Source organism: Asparagus officinalis, chromosome 8 (genome assembly GCF_001876935.1).
Source record: "Asparagus officinalis chromosome 8, Aspof.V1, whole genome shotgun sequence".
NCBI classification, from domain to species: domain Eukaryota; kingdom Viridiplantae; phylum Streptophyta; class Magnoliopsida; order Asparagales; family Asparagaceae; genus Asparagus; species Asparagus officinalis.
The window spans coordinates 68,100,310-68,121,220 of record NC_033801.1 but is presented as its reverse complement, the minus strand read 5'-3'; the positions used below and the strand labels follow the sequence as shown (position 1 = coordinate 68,121,220).

General features: G+C 39.5%; 1 protein-coding gene across 1 annotated transcript; it reads left to right on the top strand.

The window, feature by feature from the left end:
- LOC109821335 (60S acidic ribosomal protein P0-like) lies at positions 11,681–19,944 on the top strand. The gene is made up of 2 exons (XM_020387524.1): positions 11,681–11,784; positions 19,566–19,944. The coding sequence occupies exons 1-2, from the start codon at positions 11,681–11,683 to the stop codon at positions 19,942–19,944; spliced, it is 483 nt and encodes a 160-aa protein (XP_020243113.1).

Below are 20,911 nucleotides of genomic sequence, written 5' to 3'. Positions count from 1 at the left end.
GATATTCTGCAACACCTGGTTGACGCTAATGTACTCAAGTTAAAACCAGAACAGAAGATCGTATCCATAAATTTGATATTGGTCCAGTTCGGAGATTTTCCTCCTGTAACGGCAGCAGATGGTGTTATCCCTATTCCTAAGGAAGAAATGCACATGAAGAATGCTGACCCACATAGTCAGAAGGATAAATGCTTGTTACCCCTCACCACTCCAAAAGGAGAAATCACGTGGGTTCATCTTGACTTAATTGAAGACTATCAGTGGACAAGTGCATCAACGAAGAAGAAGAGAGGCAATGCGAAGTCGTCCAATATGATTAGCCCCTCTATAACTGAGGATGATGATAATCTCAAACCTCTCACGGATTTAGAAGAAGAGAGGATTGTCCTTGTAGGATCAAGGAGGGAACCCTGACACCCGATCAGGGAAAACATACTTGAGAAATTATAGCTAAGATGCTCAAGGAGCAGAAGAGCAAGCCCAAGAGGCTGGGGGTTCTGCTCCTAAGAAGACAACAGACAAGGAAAAACAAAAAGAGCTTCGTTTTAACCAGAACCTTCTTCAACAGGAGACTGGAGGATCTAACACACCCTTCCGATTCAACATCATGGCGCAATTGGCTAATATCCCTTCAAGGATCACCATGTACGAGCTCTTGCGATTGTCCAAGACCACAATGGAAGCTCTAATTGAAGCTTTGACGAACACAGAAAGCTTTATTACTCAGGTCACTCCGGTTCCAGAAGCTTCCAAAGAACAATCTTGTGTACAATGTCTACAAGCTGCAAGAAATTTGCCATGTATATCATTCACACAGGAAGAATGCATATCAAACACAAACATGATAGAACTTTGTACTATATAGGGTATATCGGCTCTTCTGAAATCAGCCGTGTACAAGTTGATCCGGGCTCGACACTCAGCATCATGCCATATCGGGTCATGCAAGTCCTAGGGATTCCCCTAAACCGGGTAAGTTCCACTTAGACAACCATCTTTGGCTTCAACGCCAATAGTACACGTCCCTTGGGTAAAATTAAACTCATGTGTCAAATCAGAGATCTCAAGTCCGAAGTGACTTATTACATCATAGATGCAGACACATCGTACAATTTGTTGTTAGGATGACCTTAGATTCATGCGAATCGCATTGTCCCATCTACCCTTCATCAGGTCATGAAATATGCTGATGAGGAAGGAGAAGTCAGAACTCTGATTGCTGAGAAGAAACCCTTCAGAGGAGTGGGGAATTTTCACACCGATTCAGTCTTCTAGCTGGATTCTCAAGAACCAGAGCAATCAGACGAGGTCGCCGATAGTGGTAGTGAAGCCGACATCGAGCAAGATCCTGAGGAAGATTGTTCATGGGAGTTGAATTTTGATGTAATGGGTCAGAATGAAGATAATAATAATGTACCGAGTGAGGGCGAATGGTACATTAATGAAGATTTTAATTTGGCGTACTTGTCTAATGTGTCCTTTGAATATGAACAAATATGTATTGATACAGATGCATATACTGATTCATGGTGCACATTGTACGCCGAGGCTTCACTCACTCTGCCTCTAAAGTCATCCTTCGCCGCATTCGAAGAGATGGAGGATGTGCAGAATGCTTTCTTTATGGTCCCATCCAAAAGAAAAGGGAAAAAGCCGATCTACTTTGGTAAGATCAAACCTGAATTGCTCTAGCGAGAGAGTTCAGAGGAAGACCGGGGAGTCCTCCAATTCTATTATCATGAACCTAACTCCATCAAATTGATGAAAATGACGGGTTATGACTTTGGTAAACATGAAGGTTTAAATTTTGGGAAAGGAAGACGAGCGCTAATTCGGCTTTCTACTCCAAAAGGAAAACCTCTTGATTATTATCATAAAACTAAAAGAGGGTTAGGTTATGTCTCAACTCCTCCTTTTTCAGAAGACGAGACCGACCACTGCCTGTGTCAAGAACATTCATCTGGAACATCCTCATGGGAATCCGATGTAAGTGTCGGAGCAATATTTAAAAGCATGTTCGTGAACATGGCTTCAGTTAGTCATCCAGTCGAAGAAACAGAGGATGACCGAGGACTGATTGAATCAACCAACGACCCTTGGATCAAACGCCTTAACATCTTATGGGATATGCGTTTCGAACAGCGCGAACCGCCCACCAAAGATAAGGTGATCCAGGTCAACATAGGGGATGAATCCAATCCTAAGCCAATCTTCATAAGCAAGAGTCTATCAACACCCGAGAAAGAAGACCTCATATCTCTCATCAGAGAATATATAGATGTCTTCGCTTGGAATTATGAAGACATGCCTGGTCTTGATCCTAAGTAGCTATGCATCGCCTTAACATTGATCCGAATGCGAAACTCGTCAAACAACAACAATGCCAGTTCCATCCAGAGATCATGGAGGCAATTGATTCTGAAGTCAAAAAGCTAATTGACTCAGGATTTATCAGAGAGGAACAACACCCTGACTAGGTTGCTAATATTGTGCCCGTGCCTAAGAAGAATGACAAGGTCCGAATTTGCATTGACTTTCACGACCTTAATGCTGCATGTCCGAAAGACGAATTTTCACTCCCCATCATAGATGTCATGATTGACAATACTTGTGGGTATGAGAGGATGTCTTTCATGGATGAGTTTTCAGGATATAACCGGGTTAAAATGTACTCTAAATATGAAAGGCATATTGCTTTCATAACACCCTTGGGGGTGTATGTTTTCGTCGAAAGTCGGTTCCATTGATGATTCCATTAAACTTCAGTTGTTTACAATGAAATACAACGAAAAATAAGAAAATTACAACTTTTGAGAAAATAACACAAAAAATCGTTTATCGACTTTTGTTTTGTGGGACTTTGCCTGTGCCGGGAGTGTTTTGGCTCATGGACCACCGATTCACAGATTGTGAAGGGGTTTAGAGATTCTTCCTTCGTTTATCGAAGTAGGAATTTGAAGCGAATATCTTATTAATGTAAGATGTTCACTCTTCCAAAGATCAAGTCTGAGCTTAGATCTCTAGGAATCTCCAAACACTATTTATGAAAGATGAAGGCTCTCTCTCTCTTCCTCAAAATCACCAAAAGCCCAAGTCTCTATGCTCCAATCTGCTCTCTGTCCTTTATTTCGTGTCTAGGGAGGTATTTATAGGGATAGGAGTGCACAATAGTAGAAATGGAGGCGAAATAACTGATCGAATACATGCTCTTTGGGCGCATCAGCCTATGCTGCCGCGGCTACTGGCGCGTCAGTATGGACTGGCGCGGCCAAAGAGGCAGTTCCAGCCACGTTCCATCATGTTTGAAACCGTCCTCCCATGACTTTTAACCATTTTTTTATGGTTTAACTTCTTGTACATGTCAGCATATATTCTCTTTCTGATATGCTGCCATGTGGACCTCCAAGAGATGTTAAAAACTGTCAACAATTCACATAAAAGGCTACTGTATTATTTGCGCGTCACTCCTTGCTGCCGCGCCTTTGGCGCGTCAACATAGGCTACCGCGCCTATACGTGTCGCCTGTCAGTGTATTTTGTCACATGCGCGTCACCATATGCTGCCGCGCCTAAATGTGTCGCCTGTCAGTGTATTTTGTCACATGCATACACTTTGTTCTCTTCTCAGTCTTGAGTTGTATTTGGATATCTATGAGCATTTTTTGACGTCTACAGATACCCCCTCCAAAGTATCTCAGACTCGTTCTTTTATAGAAGAGTCTGAGACACTTTGGATAAGATAGGTTTTACTTGTAATCCCTTCAGTATTTAGTTGAAGAAGTTGCGTAGAATGGTCTGTGAATGGCTTCAATTCCTGACTTCTTCATCTTTTAGTCTATTCAGTGCTTTGTAGAATAGCTAAAATTCTTCCGGTGCTGTGTTTATCGCGTGGCTGTTGTCAAAGTCTTGAATTAGAGCTGGTGTTGAAGAATGGAGGAATAGTTTATACTCATATACCTTATCGGAGTGTTCGGGAAATAGTTTAACCTCATATACCCGTTGGGAGGTTCAAGGAGATGCAGTTTATACTCATATACTCATCGGAGTTTTCGGATATTTATTCCAAATACAATGAGGGATGTATATATTCAAATACTTATGGAATCACTGCTGGCGTGCCATGCTTTAACATGTCAGCATAGACTGACACGCTAATGCGCGTCAGCAAAGACTGACGCGCTAATGCGCGTCAGCGTAGACTGACGCGCTAAAGCGCGTCAGCATCAACTGACGCGCACAGAGGCGGTCAACTGGGGCTTGAAAATGAGTGTTGGGGTTCTTTTTCGAGTCACTTTTACCCGCTTCCCTGAGTTCGAAACCACTTCTAAAACCCTATAAAAGGATTCTCAAGCCTCTTCCTCTCCTAACCTCTTCATATTTCGGTGATTCTTATTCGAACAACATCTAGGGTTTCAAGTTCTTCGTGGGTTTGAGCTTTTTCTTCGGTCCTTCCATCAAAGCCTGATTTCTTCATCCTCTTGGTAAGAAATCAACCCTAGGGCGTCGGTTTCCTTGGTATATTGAGTTTTTATTCGAGATCTCGGCACAACCCTAACTTCTTTGTGTTTTCTAGGTAAAAAAAACCCTCTTTTTCACTATGTCACCCAAGAGATCCAGAGTTCCCAAGGGCAAATCTGTAGCCCAAGCATCAGAGGAGACGGAGGCCGCTGCCACATCGTTTGGAGGTAATTTTTTAACTTTTCTCTGTCCAAAACTGATAAATTTGTGTATATAACCTCGTTTGTCTCCTTTGAGAGTCATTCGGAAAGAGTCGACGTCCTCCTTCGAGGGGATTGACACTATAAAACACATATATTGTTTAATCAAGACATGTACCACGGCCAAAATACGAGTTTGGCTTAAACTCATGGCTTTCCGAAGCCAAAGGCGGTTGCTCAGTTACCGTAGCAGCATGTGCTGCCGCGGCTAAGCGCGTCAGCAAACACTGTCGCGGTAACACGCGGCAGTGAATACTATCGCGGCTGCTCAGAACAACAAATTTGTTCTCTTAGTCTCTTTTATTCAACCTCGTACCATCTTCGTTTGTAGTGCATTTTCCTTCTGTCACTTTTTTTGATAGAGAAGATCCGGGTCAGAGTGGTACTCTTCACGCTTCCTTTAATGATGATTTTCTGGTCAGGGAAGCTCGTCAGTTTAATGAGGGTTGTGACGACAGCATCCATGAGCTGATTTACGATGGGAATCGTCGCACGTTGCGCCAATTGTTAACTGACTATCCTTTAACATCCACCCGAGATTTGACCGAACCGCTAAGGAAGCCTGATTACTTGTTTGGGGACTCAGTTGAAGACCCAGACACCCTTTGCTGTGGTCCCGAGGCTTGGATGAATGAGTATAACGGGGATCTTCTGTTTCTTCCTCTGTTTCCCCGGCACTACTCGATCTTGCAACTACGGAATTTAGCCGTTTCGAGGAAGATGTCCTGACATTTGACAGATGACCATGAACGCATCCATTGTGGGTTCATTGGCAGGGATATTAGTGCTCCTGGGTCTAGTGGTCGTCATACTATCCGTGGTCTTCACCTAGGGGTCCTTGGGCCAGATGGTGGACCTCACAACGAATTGATGATAAGGACAAACACAATAAAGAATCAACTCAGAATTTCCCCTCAAGAAGTTCAGGTGTTTCGGTTGTGTTCACTCTCTTACAGACAAATAGTGGTCTAGGATGACCAATTATTTGCTTAGCCGTTGGGGTCAAGAGTTAGCTAACATTGGATTAGATATCCCAATTCGAGCTACTATGTACGGTCTCCCGATAAGCGTGGATCATTTCCTTGCTCTATTCGAGTCTTATAACCCAGATACAAATACATTCCTCACCAAGTATGGAGAATTAGGGCTCCTGCTTCATGAGATGATGAAGGTCTCAGGATTACCCATAGGGAACACTCCGTACCAAGAATATTTTCCCACCAATCGTCAGCTTATGAGGATGAAGAGGGCTGGTTCCGCTGCACCTGACATCCTTTGGGAGTTAACTTGTCATTATCAGACGACGATAGCAAGGATTGAGGTGAAGAGCAAAAAAGCTGCTCAAGTCAGTCTAAAGCAATTTGCTGACTATTTATTTCAGAATATTGAGAGTTCAACTGGCGAAGCAGTTTGTGAATAGCCTACATTGACTCCTTCTGATGTCAACAAGTTGATTGCGAAGATCGATGCTCAATCCTACACCATTGGATCGTCCGAATGTGGTTTCCCAAGTGGTACCAAATTCAGAACTTTCTTGTGGCAGGCTACGAAGAGGATGAAGCCTGAGACTCTTCTCGTTGGCTATTTGGCGATTTGGTTAAAAAGATGTGTGGTACCTCATCAATCTTCAGATGCCCTTCCTCTCGAGGTTCTTTTTCCTGCCGTTCAACTAGTTGTCGGAGGCAGATTATCTTTGCTATCGGCCATGACCACTGACATTCATAGTGGTCTACGTAACTTAGCCAGAACCTTCACAAAGATGGATGCCCATCCTTCGAGCAAGATTCCTATGTCACGGGTCGAACTACCATACACGTATTTAATGGCGTGACTGGTCCTCCACCGACCCGACATGATGTCAGTTCCGGACCATTCTGATCTTGAAATTCCTTTGCTACAGCTCTTAGAGGGATGTAAATGGTTGAGCCCCTCCTGACAATGGTCTGACATAGTGAGGCAGTTCAAGAACGCTAAGTGTTGGAAGTTTTATACATGTTTTCCCCGATTTCCTGGTGCACATAGTGACATGCTCATTGATGAGAAAATGCCTGGAGCTAGAAGGACTTCTCTCAACATGGGTAGCTTCCATTGGCTTATGAACATTTGACCAGGCTACAATGTTTTCCGGTCGAGAAACATATGCAGAATCGAGCCTTATTTTCCTTGTCGATTTGCGCGAAAATTCGGCTACGACCAATTATATGTTGGGAATCCCAACAAATGGCGTACGAAGTTTCATCATGAAAGTTCTGAGGTTCCCAGAGATACCCGCGTATCGAAGAGGATTAAGAAGACTGCCCATCGATAATGTAAACCTCCCCCATTGTTCGAAGAGGAGTTTACCCAAGATCCTCCGGTTGACGAGGGAGGTAAAATCTCATTTTCATCTCTTTTTCACTATCTTATTTTCAAATATAAAATCTTATTTATTCTTTGGCCGTCGCAGGTGAGCCAGAAGAAGAAGGAGAAATTATGTCCGAGCCTTCCTCCCCTGGCTTGATGAATGTTGATGAACCAAGCTTCACTCAACAAGTACATAGAGCGATGGGTGAAGAACCCATCGGTATGGATACCACCGCTCCTCCAGTTATCGCATCAACCTTGCCAACCACTGAGACATGTACAAATGCTTTCTCATTTGGAGGGCACTTTCGGAAAATAAGTGAATCAGAACATGTTTCTCTTCTACTAACTTGTGCGCTTTATCTTCTTTTAGTTAAACTAAAGGAGGTGGATGCGAGTAGTAGCGCTGCCGATCCCACAACTATCATTGAAGGTAACCTTAGTTTTATTTGCTTTGATTCCTTCATACTCTTATGTATGTACTGACGGGTCTTTCTGTTTAATAGATGTTCCTGCCAATGAGCCAGGAGACCATGAAGTTACTCATGATGTGGGGATTGGAGACTTCAATGAACATGATTTCAATCTCGATATCTTCAAAGATGATCATCAATGCATCTCCGACCTGCTGTCAGGTCAAGATCTAACTGCTACTGCAGGACCAACTACTGGAGCTAGTTCTACTGAAGTAGGTACATCAGAAGGTATGTATTTTTTCAAACTTAGGTCTTCAATTAACCTTTTGTTTCTCATTTTAATAATTAAATAAGAATTTCAGTCGTAGGACCCATTTTAATAATTAAATAAGAATTTCAGTCGTAGGACCAACCATTGAAGTTGATACGTCTACTATCATCGGTGTATCCGACCAACCTGAAGGCTTACATTGAAGTTGATACGTCTACTATCATCGGTGTATCCGACCAACCTGAAGGCTTAGGTTTCCTGCTCTTAACAGGTCCCCCGGCTGACAATGAACCATCATCTATTGTTCCTCCGACTTCTGACACTGCCGAGACTGAGCTTGTTGCAATTTCTGATCCGACTCCAATTGTTCATGAAGTTGGAGTGTCGAAGGCCACCGCGGAAGAGCAACTTACTGCAACTTCTACTCAACTTGGTCCGTCTCATCTTTAATGTGTTTAGTAGTTGGATTCATACTTTCGGAAATTTTTTTTATTCATCCTATCCCTTTTGTAGAATCTACCTCTAAGGGATCTATCAATCCGGACCTGAAGCCATCAGAAGCTGCAATTGAACAACAGTCTGATGTAGCGAATCCACCGCCAAGCATTATTTCTGAACAAACTTCGGTTGTTGTGGAGCATGTCCCAGCGTCGACAAGTCAAGGTAATCAAGCCATAGAATTTCCTGTTGAATTTGGGATAGTCCTGTTCATTGCTATGTATGCTCACATGCATATTATATTGACCTTGTCTGTTCTCATTGCAGCTTCCCCTTTACCATTGTCCAATCATATCCAAGCTTTATTGGCAGATGAAGATCCGGACAAGGCTGTTATTTGCTCTGATCTTCAGGGTTTTATCTTCTTCTTGAATATTATCGTCGATCGAGTCATCCTCAAAGGATCCCCTTTCGAGAACTTTAAAAGATCTCTCGATCGCCATGTCCTAGGAATCAGAGAGGACGGATACGCTGAGTTGGCCGATTTGATCGAAGCTTATTTAATCGACCTTCAACAGAATGTCGAACATTTGAGGGATCTTCGTGTTAATGGCGTGTCATCTTATATTGCATCTCAAATGGACTTAAGGCTGCAGGCGTGGCAGGATTCTCAGAAATCAGCTGAGTCCGAACTTCAAAAATTAAGGACCCGTGTTAAGCAGATTAGGGTAAGTATTGCCAAGAAGGTACAAGCCAAGATTGACTTGCATCGGAATCTAGAGTCGGGTCAAGCTGAGATAGACCGCTTGAAGGAACAACTTATGAAGGCCGAAGATGCTCAGGAAGCTTTGAAGTCCGATTTGGAAGCGTTGATTCGCACCGAGTCTAATCTATCCCAACAGCTGAATCTTTAGGATCAAATACTCATTGAAAAGGAGCAAGAGGTTATCAAACTTCAAAGTATTGACGAAGGAAATTTCAAAGCTAGCTTAATAGCTGAACTCGAATAGGCTTATGTGATAGAGCTTTCAAAACTTGAAGATCAAATTCGTCACTATAAGCTTTTGTAATTTGAGAACATATATTTTTGTAGTTTTGTTTGAACGCTTTTGATCAATATAATGATCTCTTTTGCTCATTGATATTTTATTATGATTACTCGTTCTTGTTTAGAATAAATAACCATAATACTTATAGGATTTTTAACAAATCCTCAGCCATCAACGGATTTGATATGCCTTTACCGACTACCGTTTGAGTCGGGCTAGTATGTGAATTATCTAACTCCGTTTCACATATAACGTTAGGCTAAAAGAATTAGACTCTTTTAGACTTTAAACTATAATATTGAATATGTAGGCTACATGTGTTAGATGTAGGCTTATCTCTAATAAGGGATAGAGATAACATCCCCCATGCATGAACAACATGGATTTTGAAATGTAAACAGGTTACATTTCCCATGCAGGAAAATGAACCTAAGATTATAAAGAAAGAATTGAGTATTCTATCTTTCAATCTCTTGTTTGTTAGTAGAGATGAACCCAAAATCGGAGAGGAAGAATTTTATATTCTATCTCCCGATCTCTTGTTTGTTGGTAGAGATGAATCCAAAATCGAAGAGGAAGAATTTTATATTCTATCTCCTGGTCTCTTGTTTGTTGGTAGAGATGAACCCAAAATCGGAGAGGAAGAATTTTATATTCTATCTCCTGGTCTCTTGTTTGTTGGTAAAGATAAACCAGTCAAAGTGGGATCTCCACTTAGAGAATCTGGATTGGTTTGAATAATCCTAACTGTCATAAGGTTTGATTATTCAATTCAAAAGTAGACCTCTCATTCGTGAAATGAATCGAAAGGAGATTTTGGCTGTGGTCCTAACTGTAGTAAGGTTTGACCAAGTGGGAGTTTGAGGACGATCCTAATTGTTTACCAATTTGATTGTTCAACTCGTGGATCTCTTGTTCATGGAAGGAATCAAGAGGGGATTTTGGTTTTGGTCCTAACTGTAATAAGGTTTGACCAAGTAGAAACAGGAACGGGGAACAAATAACAATGTGTTTGTTGATTTGTAGAAATTACTCAGTGAGAATTTTTTTTGATGTCAAATACAAGAATTTGACATGAAGTGATTCGGCAACTGATATAGACCGCTAACTTGAATTTTGATATTGTATCCTAATTTCAGCATTGGGAATGTTAGAAAATAGATATAATTGGAGTTTGAAAGATTTTAATCCATGACGGATTTCGGTGGACCCTCCGTCGATCGATTTGATCGGTGAGGGGTTTTGTGAGGAAAGATTAACTGTTTACAGATTTGAATCTCATCATTTGATCGGTGAGGGGTTTTGTGAGGAAAGATTAACTGTTTACAGATTTGAATCTCATCTCACCAAAAGCCGTAAAAGAATTTTTTTGTGAGGAAAGATTAACTGTTTACAGATTTGAATCTCATCTCACCAAAAGCCGTAAAAGAATTTTATAATAATCAAGAATGGATTATTCAAATGATCAGTTTCTTATTTAGAACAATCAACTGATCTCGGGTTATCCCAAAATATCCTATACAGGATTCTCTAGGAACTTCCCGTTTTGCATAAGTTATCCTGAACATATTACGGATAATATTTTTTAGGAACTTCTCGTTTATTGGCATCATTAATTTATTACCATCCTGGGTAATCAGGCGATACACACCGTTTGAATAGACTGTTTCTATTACGAACGACCCTTCCCATTACGGTTGGAATTTTCCTTTCTTCTTAGAATTGAGAATCATAGGCCTTCGAACGGCAAGAACCAGATCTCCTTCTTTAAAACTTCGTCGTCGGACCTTTTTATCGAAAGCCCGAGAAATTCTAGCCTGATAAAATTCGATTTGTTGTTGAGCTTCCAAGCGTTTTTCATCTAACATCTCTAATTCTTCGAGACGTTTCTGGTGATTTTCTTCCGTCGTCATTCTCGTTGTGAGAGCGATGCGGAGAGAAGGAATTTGTATTTCTAAAGGTAGAACAGTTTCGCATCCATATGTTAAGGAGTATGGGGTTGCTCCCGTTGGCGTGAGGACAGTTGTACGATAAGCCCACAGGGCTTCGCCGAGCTTGTCGTCCCAATCTCGCTTATTGGTTTTCACAAGTTTTGCCAAGATCTTGATAATAGTCTTGTTAAAAGCTTCGGCCAACCTGTTAGCTGTGGGATTATAAGCAAATGATGAAACGTCCTTAATCCTAAATTTGCCGCAAAATTTGATAAATGCATTGCTAACGAATTAAGGACCATTATCGTGCACTATTCGCCTTGGGACACCATACCGATATATGATGTGGTGTTTAATGAACTTGATAACATCACTCATCTTTACCTCTTTAAGTGGAACTGCTTCTGCCCATTTTGAGAAATAATCGGTGATTGCCAGAATAAAACGGTCTCCTTTAACCGAAGGCGGGAAAATAGGACCTACAATATCCATTCCCTAAGTTTCGAATGGCCACGATGTCGCCGATGGGTGTAAATGTTCAGGAGGCTGGTGCATATAATTTGCATGTAATTGACACACTTGACACCGCCGGGCATAATCTACTGCATCTTTTACCATGGTAGGCCAATAGTATCATATCCTTCGAAGTCGATCACAGAGTTTGGGACCGGGCTGATGCGCACCACATGTACCATCGTGCGCCTCTTTGAGAGCTTCTTCCGCTTCTCTATTAGATAGGCAACGAAGTAATAAACCATCATACGAACGTCGATACAACATTTGTGTCGTAGCGTTGTAATAAAATCTTGGTGCTCTTCGCCGAATCGAATCCCTTTCTTTTACATCTTCAGGTAAAATACCGTGTAAGACATAATCGATGATAGGAAAACGCCAATCTCGAGTTTCTGGTTCAACCCTTGTTGAGTAGGCTTCTTTGGCAATTGAATCGTAGATGGGAATAATAAGCTGGTGAGTTCTCACCGTAATTAATTATTCTGTTTCGGGAGGCTGAGCCAGAGATACTGACAATGCCGCCAATGCGTCTGCATATGTATTTTGGATACGTGGAACGTACTCGATGAAAAAAAAAATCTTCAAACGAGCTTGCCATCTCGATGGCCACCTGGTGATACAGAATCAAGTCCCGAAATAGAATACATTAGAACAGATGAACGCTGCATTCCAACATCTTAGAAATGATCCATTTTCTCCAACCTACAATCCAGGTTGGAGAAATCATCCCAATTTTGCATGGAATCAAGGAAATTCTCCCGGAACTCAATACTTCACTCCCGCTTCGACCCAACAATTTCCTAGGGGAAACACGGTTCCTTTCAATTCTCATCCACAACCTAATCTGCCGTATCAAAATCAATCTCCTCTTCATCAAGCTGTAATTCAGACTCCTCACAATCCAGATCAGTCTGCCGTATCAAAATCAATCTCCTCTTCATCAAGCTGTAATTCAGACTCCTCACAATCCAGATCAGGAGAAACGTCTCAATGTCTTGGAAAGGGGTTTAGAAACCATAATTAAGGCCTCTACTCAAACCACGAATATGTTGACTCAAACATCTAGCACGCTGAATTCCTTCATGCAATCAACCGGACAAATGCTCAACTCCAACACTCAAGCTATAGCTAGATTAGAATCCCAACTTGGTCAACTAGCTAGTGCCGTGAGTGAAAGAGAGAAAGGAAAATTTCCAAGTCAACCCGTGGTTAACCCTAATAACACAGAATGCAGTTCATCCTACGAAGCCCAAGTGAATGCAATCCATTCACTTCGGTCAGGTAGACAGGTCGATAATCAAGTGAGAACTCCTCCAAGTCAAACTCTTGATCCTGTACAAATTCCTTCACCTTCTCCTTCTGATGAATCTATTCAACAATCACTCCCTGCAGATGACCAAGATCCTGAACCCGAACCTGAGCCTGCTTTTGATAGGTTTAGACCGGTTGCTCCCTTTCCAGATAGACTCAGGTCTAGGAAACACTCTCCTCAGGAGGAGAAAATCCTAGAAACATTCAAGCAGGTTAAGGTCAATATTCCTCTCTTAGATGTAATTGAACAAATTCCATCTTATGCTAAATTTTTAAAAGAATTGTGCACTAAGAAGAGGAGAATAAATGTCCCAAAGAAAGTCTTTTTAGCCGCCAATATCAGTGAAATGCTATCAAATCCCATACCTTTGAAACGTAAAGATCCAGGTTCCCCCATCATTTCATGTATCATTGGTAATACTCACATTGATAAGGCGCTTTTAGACTTAGGGGCCAGTGTCAATTTGCTTCCATATTCAGTCTATCAGCAATTGGGTCTAGGTGTACTGAACCCAACCAAATGCACCTTACAGTTGGCTGATAGATCTGTTAAGGTCCCTATGGGTGAGTTAGAGGATGTTCTGATTAAGGTTGGAGATTTTATTTTTCCAGTAGATTTTGTAGTCTTGGAAACACAGCCTGTTTCCAATCCCAAAGGACAGACACCTGTCATCTTAGGACGACCGTTCTTAGCCACTTCTAATGCTCTCATCAACTGTAGAACTGGTCAAATGAAGCTGTCCTTTGGGAATTTGACTGCTGATCTCAACATTTTTAATCCAGGGGACCAACCAAATAATCAGCCTCTAGAAATAAACTACATTCAGGAAAGATCAGAAGAAGAAGAAGAAGAAGAAGAGTGTGATTTAAGTTTTGAGGAAATTTTTGATGAAGAGTTAGAGTTTTTAGAAGAAGCAGATCAGGTCCTTGAGAATAATAAAACTGTGTTAAACATTTGCTGCTTTGAATTAAATTTTGAAGAACTCTTTCTTGATGAACTTAGATTCTTGGAGAATAATCAACAACCAAATTTTCAGAACTTCACAGAAGAATTGGTTGTTAGAAAACAAAACTTCACAGTACAAGAGTCTAAGTTCATTAAGAAATGCAAAATGCATGACACCAATAATATCTACCTTACTTTGTTGCAAGAATTACTGAACACCCCGAAATACTTAGAAATTCACATTATTGATTATATCATTCTGAATTTGTTTAAAATCTGGGGAAGAATTTTTAACAGTAAGGTAGGATTCAATGTAGAACAGAAACTATTCATGTTGAATATTTTATTCTACATTGTTTATTTTGTTTATTTAAGAATAATAAAAAGAATTTATTCTTCTCTCATTTGAGAGTTTCTTGTTCAGTTGTCCAAAAAAAAAGAAAAAAAAAGAAAAAAAAGAAAAAAAAGAAGAAAAAAAGAAAAAAAACAAGAAAAGAATAAATGTTTGATTTCCTCTTCCTCAGACCAAAGGTAATTGCAGATTTTTATCAGCCGACCAAATGTAAGTGCTTCACTTCTTATCTGCTTTACTTTATGCATCATAGAGTTTGCATTGAGGATAATACAAAATTTAGGTGTGGGGGTGAGAATTAGTTATTTTTTTTCTTTATTTTATATTTTTAGTTACATTTTCCCCTTTTTCTTTAAAACAATTTTATAAAAATATCGTCACTTGCCAAATTGATAGAGTTATGTAATAATTAATTTATTTGATAAATTTAAAATTTTCTAATCCCTAGTTGGTTATTTACTTAAGTTCACTTTTTATGATAACTCTAAATAAATTTCTTAAGAAATGATTTTCAAAGTAGTATACTTTACTTAAGCCTTAACTTGGATTTTTATTTAAAATAATAAAATTTTTGCATGCTTAACTTAGAGTTGAAAATAATTTTTCAAAGTGTCTTGGATTTACATATTTTCAAAATATATATACATATACAAAAAAAATTACAAAAGAAGAGTGCGAAATCTTAAATTCAATGTGATTCTATCTTATAAAGCCTAAGCTGACCGAGTAATTAAGCCCAAGGAGTATTTCCATACTTAATGACCTAAGCCCAGTTGGGTTGGGATCCATTGGCCCAAAACTCGTTAAATGGTCACTTAGAAAGCCCGTTAAAGTAGACAAAAATCACCAAGAAAGAAAGAGTTAAAAAAAATTAAAAAAAAACTAATAAAAGTTGTATATATGGTCTTGGAAAATATTTTAAATCAAGCAACTTGAAAATTATTTAGAACAAAGAGTTAGCATGTTCTTTTCAAAACTTTTAAATTAAATTTCTAAGTTTGGTTTGGTTTTGTATTGCTACAATGAGAAGATTTTCTTGAAAATATACCTTAGAGTTATAAAAATATTTTCTTGAGTGATAACTGGCTCTAATTAGATTATCTAAAAGTTATCAAGTGAATTTAGTTATTTATTGACTTCTTTAATTTGGCAAGTTGACCGAATTTTGTGGGTATATTCACTGCAAACCCTCACGAGACTACAACTCATCCACTAGGGTAACCTAGGGGTTTAAAGGCTTGTTGTATACGCTAAATACAACCGCGATTCCTGCGAAAGTGAGTTAGATTTTCTTTTTCTTTCTTTGCTAGAGGACTAGCAAAAGTTTAGGTGTGGGGGTATTTGATAATCATATTTTATTATAATTTTATACCCTCATTATCTATTTTACATGAATAAATATACCATTAATAAGTGTTATTAGTTTAGTTTGCACATAATTGAATGAAAATATAAATAAATATTATTAAATATACAAACTCCTAAAAATCTCTCTTCTTTATTTTGTAGCATTTTAGAAGCCCATGAAGAAAAAGCTTAAAAGAGGAAAATGATTGAAGCCCAAAGAGCAAAGCCCATCAAAAAAATACACCAAGAAAAGCAATGGAATGGATTTGGATGCAAAAAGTTGGAATAAAATGGACTTGGATGCAAAAGATCACATTTGCTTTGATTTAAAAAAAAGGCCGGACTTCTGCAGAGATTTGGAAGTGGGCTTGCTTGGACTTTTGAACTTGGATTTTCACAAAATGAAAATATGTGGGCCGGACTTAGCTTTGTTGTGAAAATCAAAAGAAAGAAATGCACGGGCTTTGTTTTATAAAAGAAGATGGACCGGACTTGGATGTTACTTTGAAAATCAAATGAAACAAGGTGGGCTGCAGAGATTTAATTGTGAAAATCAAATGCATTGGAATTGGACTTCACTTGGGCCGGACCTAAAGCATGTTACATTTTTTCTCAATGAAGATAGAATTCGGTGCTGGACTTCAAGGACATGACCGGACCAACTTCTTGAGACCGAACTGATGCTGCCGGATTTCCATTTTTTAAAATCAAATGAATCAATGGGCCGGTTGCAAACAAATAGGCCGAGTTGCTTGTTTTGAAAATCAAATGGAAATTCAAGTGGACCGGATATAATGGTGTGGGCTGCAGATTTAATTTGGAAAATCAATTGAAGATTGGGCCTTGGAAAATCAAATGAAGATTGGGCTAGAGAAGAACAAAAAAAAAAAACAAATTCAAAGATGGAAATTGATGCTTGGGGCTCAAGACAAATCCAATGGCTCATATTCATTGAAGATTACTATAAATAGGGGTAGAGAGTGAGGGGTTAAGGATGTGAAAATTTTTGTAACTCCTTTTGGAGAGGAGGGCTACTCTTAATTGAGAAGGCCTTCCAAAATTGTAACTTTAGTTGCAATTAATAATAATAATTTTTTCACCACTTTAAATTTTTTTCTTCTTCTCTTTGTTGGATGATGAAGATGAAGATGAAGATGGAGAATTATTTGAAGGTTTGCATTTCTTTTCTTTTTCTCTTTTATTTCTTATTAGTTTAGATTTATTTCTATGCTTGTAGTTTAGATTTTATTTTCTTGTTAAATAGCCAAGAGGCTAGAACCCTCTTGCCTTAGATTTATTTCATGCTTATAGAATAGATTTATTTTCTTGCATTTAATTCTTGCAATTTAATTCTTTAGTTTAGATTTTGTAATTTATTTTGTAGTTAGATTTTAATTTTTTGCACTATTCACCTTGAGGCTAGAACCCTCTTGGGTTTAGTTTTTCTTTTGATTTATTTTTATTTTGTTTGATTCACCTTTAGGCTAGAACCCTCTAGGGAATCACTCTTTTCTAAGAAGTAGGTTCAATTTTAGATTATCCATATCTATAATTGAATCCACCATCTTTAATTTCTTGCATTTTCTTTTATTCTAGAATTTTGTTCTTCATTCTTGATTTTTTATTTGTTTCTTGATATTATTCATTTTTCTTTCTCACCTTATTGATCATACTCATTTTTTTTTCAAATCCACTCTCACTTACACTTTGCACCTATTTACACACCATTTTCACTATCTCAATCATTCTCTCCACAATCACATTCACTTATCATTCCTACTTGTCACGCACACAACATAAGAACCGATTTCATATTTTCTCCTACAAAACACCTTCCTCGTGGGATCGATATCTTAAATACTATAACTTGACACGGTTGTGCACTTGCAACCTTTTTGGTACATCTTTATGCCGCATCACATATATTTGCCGAAGCGACATTTTTCAAAATCCTCAACTCTTCACTCCCATGAACAAACTCTTCATAGGGTAATTCTCCGAAGGATAGCCCTAAGACCTCAAGCATCTCGTAGAGTGCAAAACCTAATTCACCAACAGGAGTGAAAAAGGTGCCGATATGAGGGTTGTAGAACTCCAGCATGGCGAAAAGGCCACTATAGTTTGGAGAAATCCCGTATCGAGTAGCTAATATCGGGGTTCTTAGGTCAGAGATCCTAAGAGGCTCCTCTAATTCCTCTAGGACAAAATTTACCATCCGAGCCCACTATTCTGTCTCGCTAGAATGAACCCATGTCGGAGCTCTAAAGTCTTGAGCGGAGAACTCCCCTTGTACAGAGATAAATTTTCTGATGAATGTGTTCGCCAATTTAGTAGGCTCACCAACAGGATGTTCCAAGTTAACCGAGCCAGGTTTCAAAGGCATAAAGTAATTGAAGCTAGTTGGTTGAACACCATGATGAGTAAGATGGCCAGAAGCAACACCACATTATTCTTGGACAAGTTCCCAATCAATAGATCACAGAACGGAAGCACGTTGATAATAAGAGATCGGCCACATCCGCTCCAGATTTGGCAAAAAAAGGCGACGATCATTAACAGCCCGCAGCCACTTGTAATTCCCTTCAAACATCCGCTTAGGGTCCATGTCAACAGAATCTCCGAAAAGGAAGGCTGGTTTCTTTAAAACTTTACGCTCAGCTGTCTCAAACTTGGCATCTGTAATCAGAGATCTGAGGGTTTCAGGAGAAGCTTGGGTGATAAGTTTAGCCCTTTCTTTGTTAGTATCCTAGAATATAGGATACTCTAAACGGAAACTAATGAGTTTATTCTTCTCTATACTTTCTGCATGACCGAAGTAATGATTGAAGGAAAGAGGCTCGCTGGAATAATGCACTACAAAGTGAAGAAATGACCAGTTAGTGTGAAACTAATGATAAATCTGAAAAGACCTGATTTCAAAATGCAGGGTCTGGACTTGCGTTGTAAATTTCAAAACACAGGGTCTAGACCTGCATTGTAATTTCAAAATGCAGGTTCCAGACCTGCGTTATAAATTTGAAACGCAAGTTCCAAAACCGCGTTCTAAATGCAAAACACAGGGTCTAGGCATGTGTTCTAAATTTCAAAATGCAGGTTCTCAACCCGTGCTCTAAATTCCAAACGCAAGATCTAGACCCGCGTTCTTAATTAAGAAACACTAAGGATAATCTCTGTGTTTTAATGACGGAACGTGAGTTTTCATGAAGCGTTAATGGTATAAAACTTGCCAAAACAAGTTAAAATCATCCAAGCCTACCATTGACTGAAGGAGCCTATGACGGCGGCACGGTCGCCTGAGCATCACCGACAGTCTTGGCCGACGGTGCACCCTAAGAAAGAACGACTTTCGATTTGGAAGTGATTTTCTTCTTAGGAGCCATCTCAATTTTGTTGAAGAAGATGAATGGGAATCGCTGCAGATTGAAACGAAAATCCTCGTTGGCTTCGTTGGAAAAGATGAACAGCAGCGGAAAGTCGAATGACTTTTGATATAACCCTAACAGTCTATTTATACATAGCGGTGGGCTATCAAATCAGAACGAGATTTGAGGAGAAAATCCCGCCCAAACGCAATCAGTGCGTTCACATTGAGTCGGTTGAACTCCCGTACGCTTATTGCTGCGTCTCAGAATAAAAAAACGTAGGGTTTTCTACAGATTTCAATTTCAAGAACGCAGGTTCCACTTACGCGCTGATTCACCATAACCAACAGGGCTATTATACATCTTCAGATACTTGGAGAGAAGCTAGCAATAGCCATCAATATGATGAAAGCCGAGAAGAAACTAATTTACAACAAGAAGCTCTGCAGCCTCTTGGATGAGTATAGACAGATTATAATTGATATCGCTAACATCATCAAGCTCGACCCTTCACGTGACTCATATTTTCAAAAGGCTTAACATTCCAACCAAAATTAACATTTCAAAAGGCTTAACATTCCAACCAAAATTAACAAAGTGGGTTCCTCTGAGGCTACCCTCCTTACCAAACTTGAGATAAGGTCCTTTTCATACGAGCTTGTGGTTCTCTATGTCGATGACAATAGATCTATCTTTAGCCCAGAGGTGCTCAACCTCATTGAGGATGACATCGTTGGCAAGTTTGTAGTTGGTGTTTCTATAGTTTCTTTGCTGTCATTGGCTCTTTCTTATCTAACTCTTGCAGCTGCACCTCACATGTTCATCAATACATATGAGAATGTCTTTGCTGTTGCTATCGACACTAAATATACCTTCATACAAGTTAAAGGAGTATCTCAAGGATCTAAGAAAATTCGTTATTGCTATCGCTCATGTTACATCGGCTGAGATGACTTGGGCTTTAGCTTGTTTGACTAAGTTCATTATCATCAAGACACAAAAGTTATCTTGTTTGGTTTAAGGAGATCAGGACTACCTTAACTAATTCCACGCACTCGTCGGAAGTGTGAGTTTAATCCTTACTAGAGAAGATCTCAAGGAAGTCACTAAATATAGGAAGCGGAACTGCGACATACAACAAATTTTTACAATCAGGTTCATGATACATTCAAAATAGATATACTGAACCGTCATTTAATAATAGATCTCAAACCAATTTAGGTATTCAAAGTATTTTAAAAATTTGTTCCAGTCAACCATAAATTTTCAAAAACTTTAGAGAGGGTTCTGTAGGCTGTCTAAAAAATACTGCATATAGCTGATCCTCATCAAACACCAACGATGGGAGTTATAATCAAATAATTTTCACAATCAATATCGGGTGTTATAATATAACGACTCTCATATTTTCAAAGAGCCAAAATGAAGATCACAAGATGGTGATCTTTGCAACGCTCTAGTGAAAGAGACTACAAATTGACAGTCTTTTCAAATTAAAACGCAAGTGGCTTCGTTCTAGAGTTAAAGCAATGCAAACACAGCTCCTAAACGCTACCAAATGCAGCTTCTAACTGCTGCTAAATTCAGCTTCCGAACTGGCAATGCAGCTTCCAAAATGCTGCCAACCGCAGCTTCTAACTGCTGCTATACGCAGCTTTCGAGCTGCCAACGCAGCTTCCAAAGCGCTACCAAACACAGCTTATAAATTGCTGCCAACGTAGTTTCCAAAAGCTGCGTTTGAGCTTACATATGTTACGTTCAAGCTTCCAGACATTGTGTTCAAGCGTGGAATTCATGTCAGAATGTAGATTTCACGTTTGACTCGTCAAATACGAGCTGATCGGTTTTCAGAACCGTTTTCCCACAAATTGAGGGATTTTTGCCCACTTAGGAGAGGATTAAGGGGGGGGGGGGG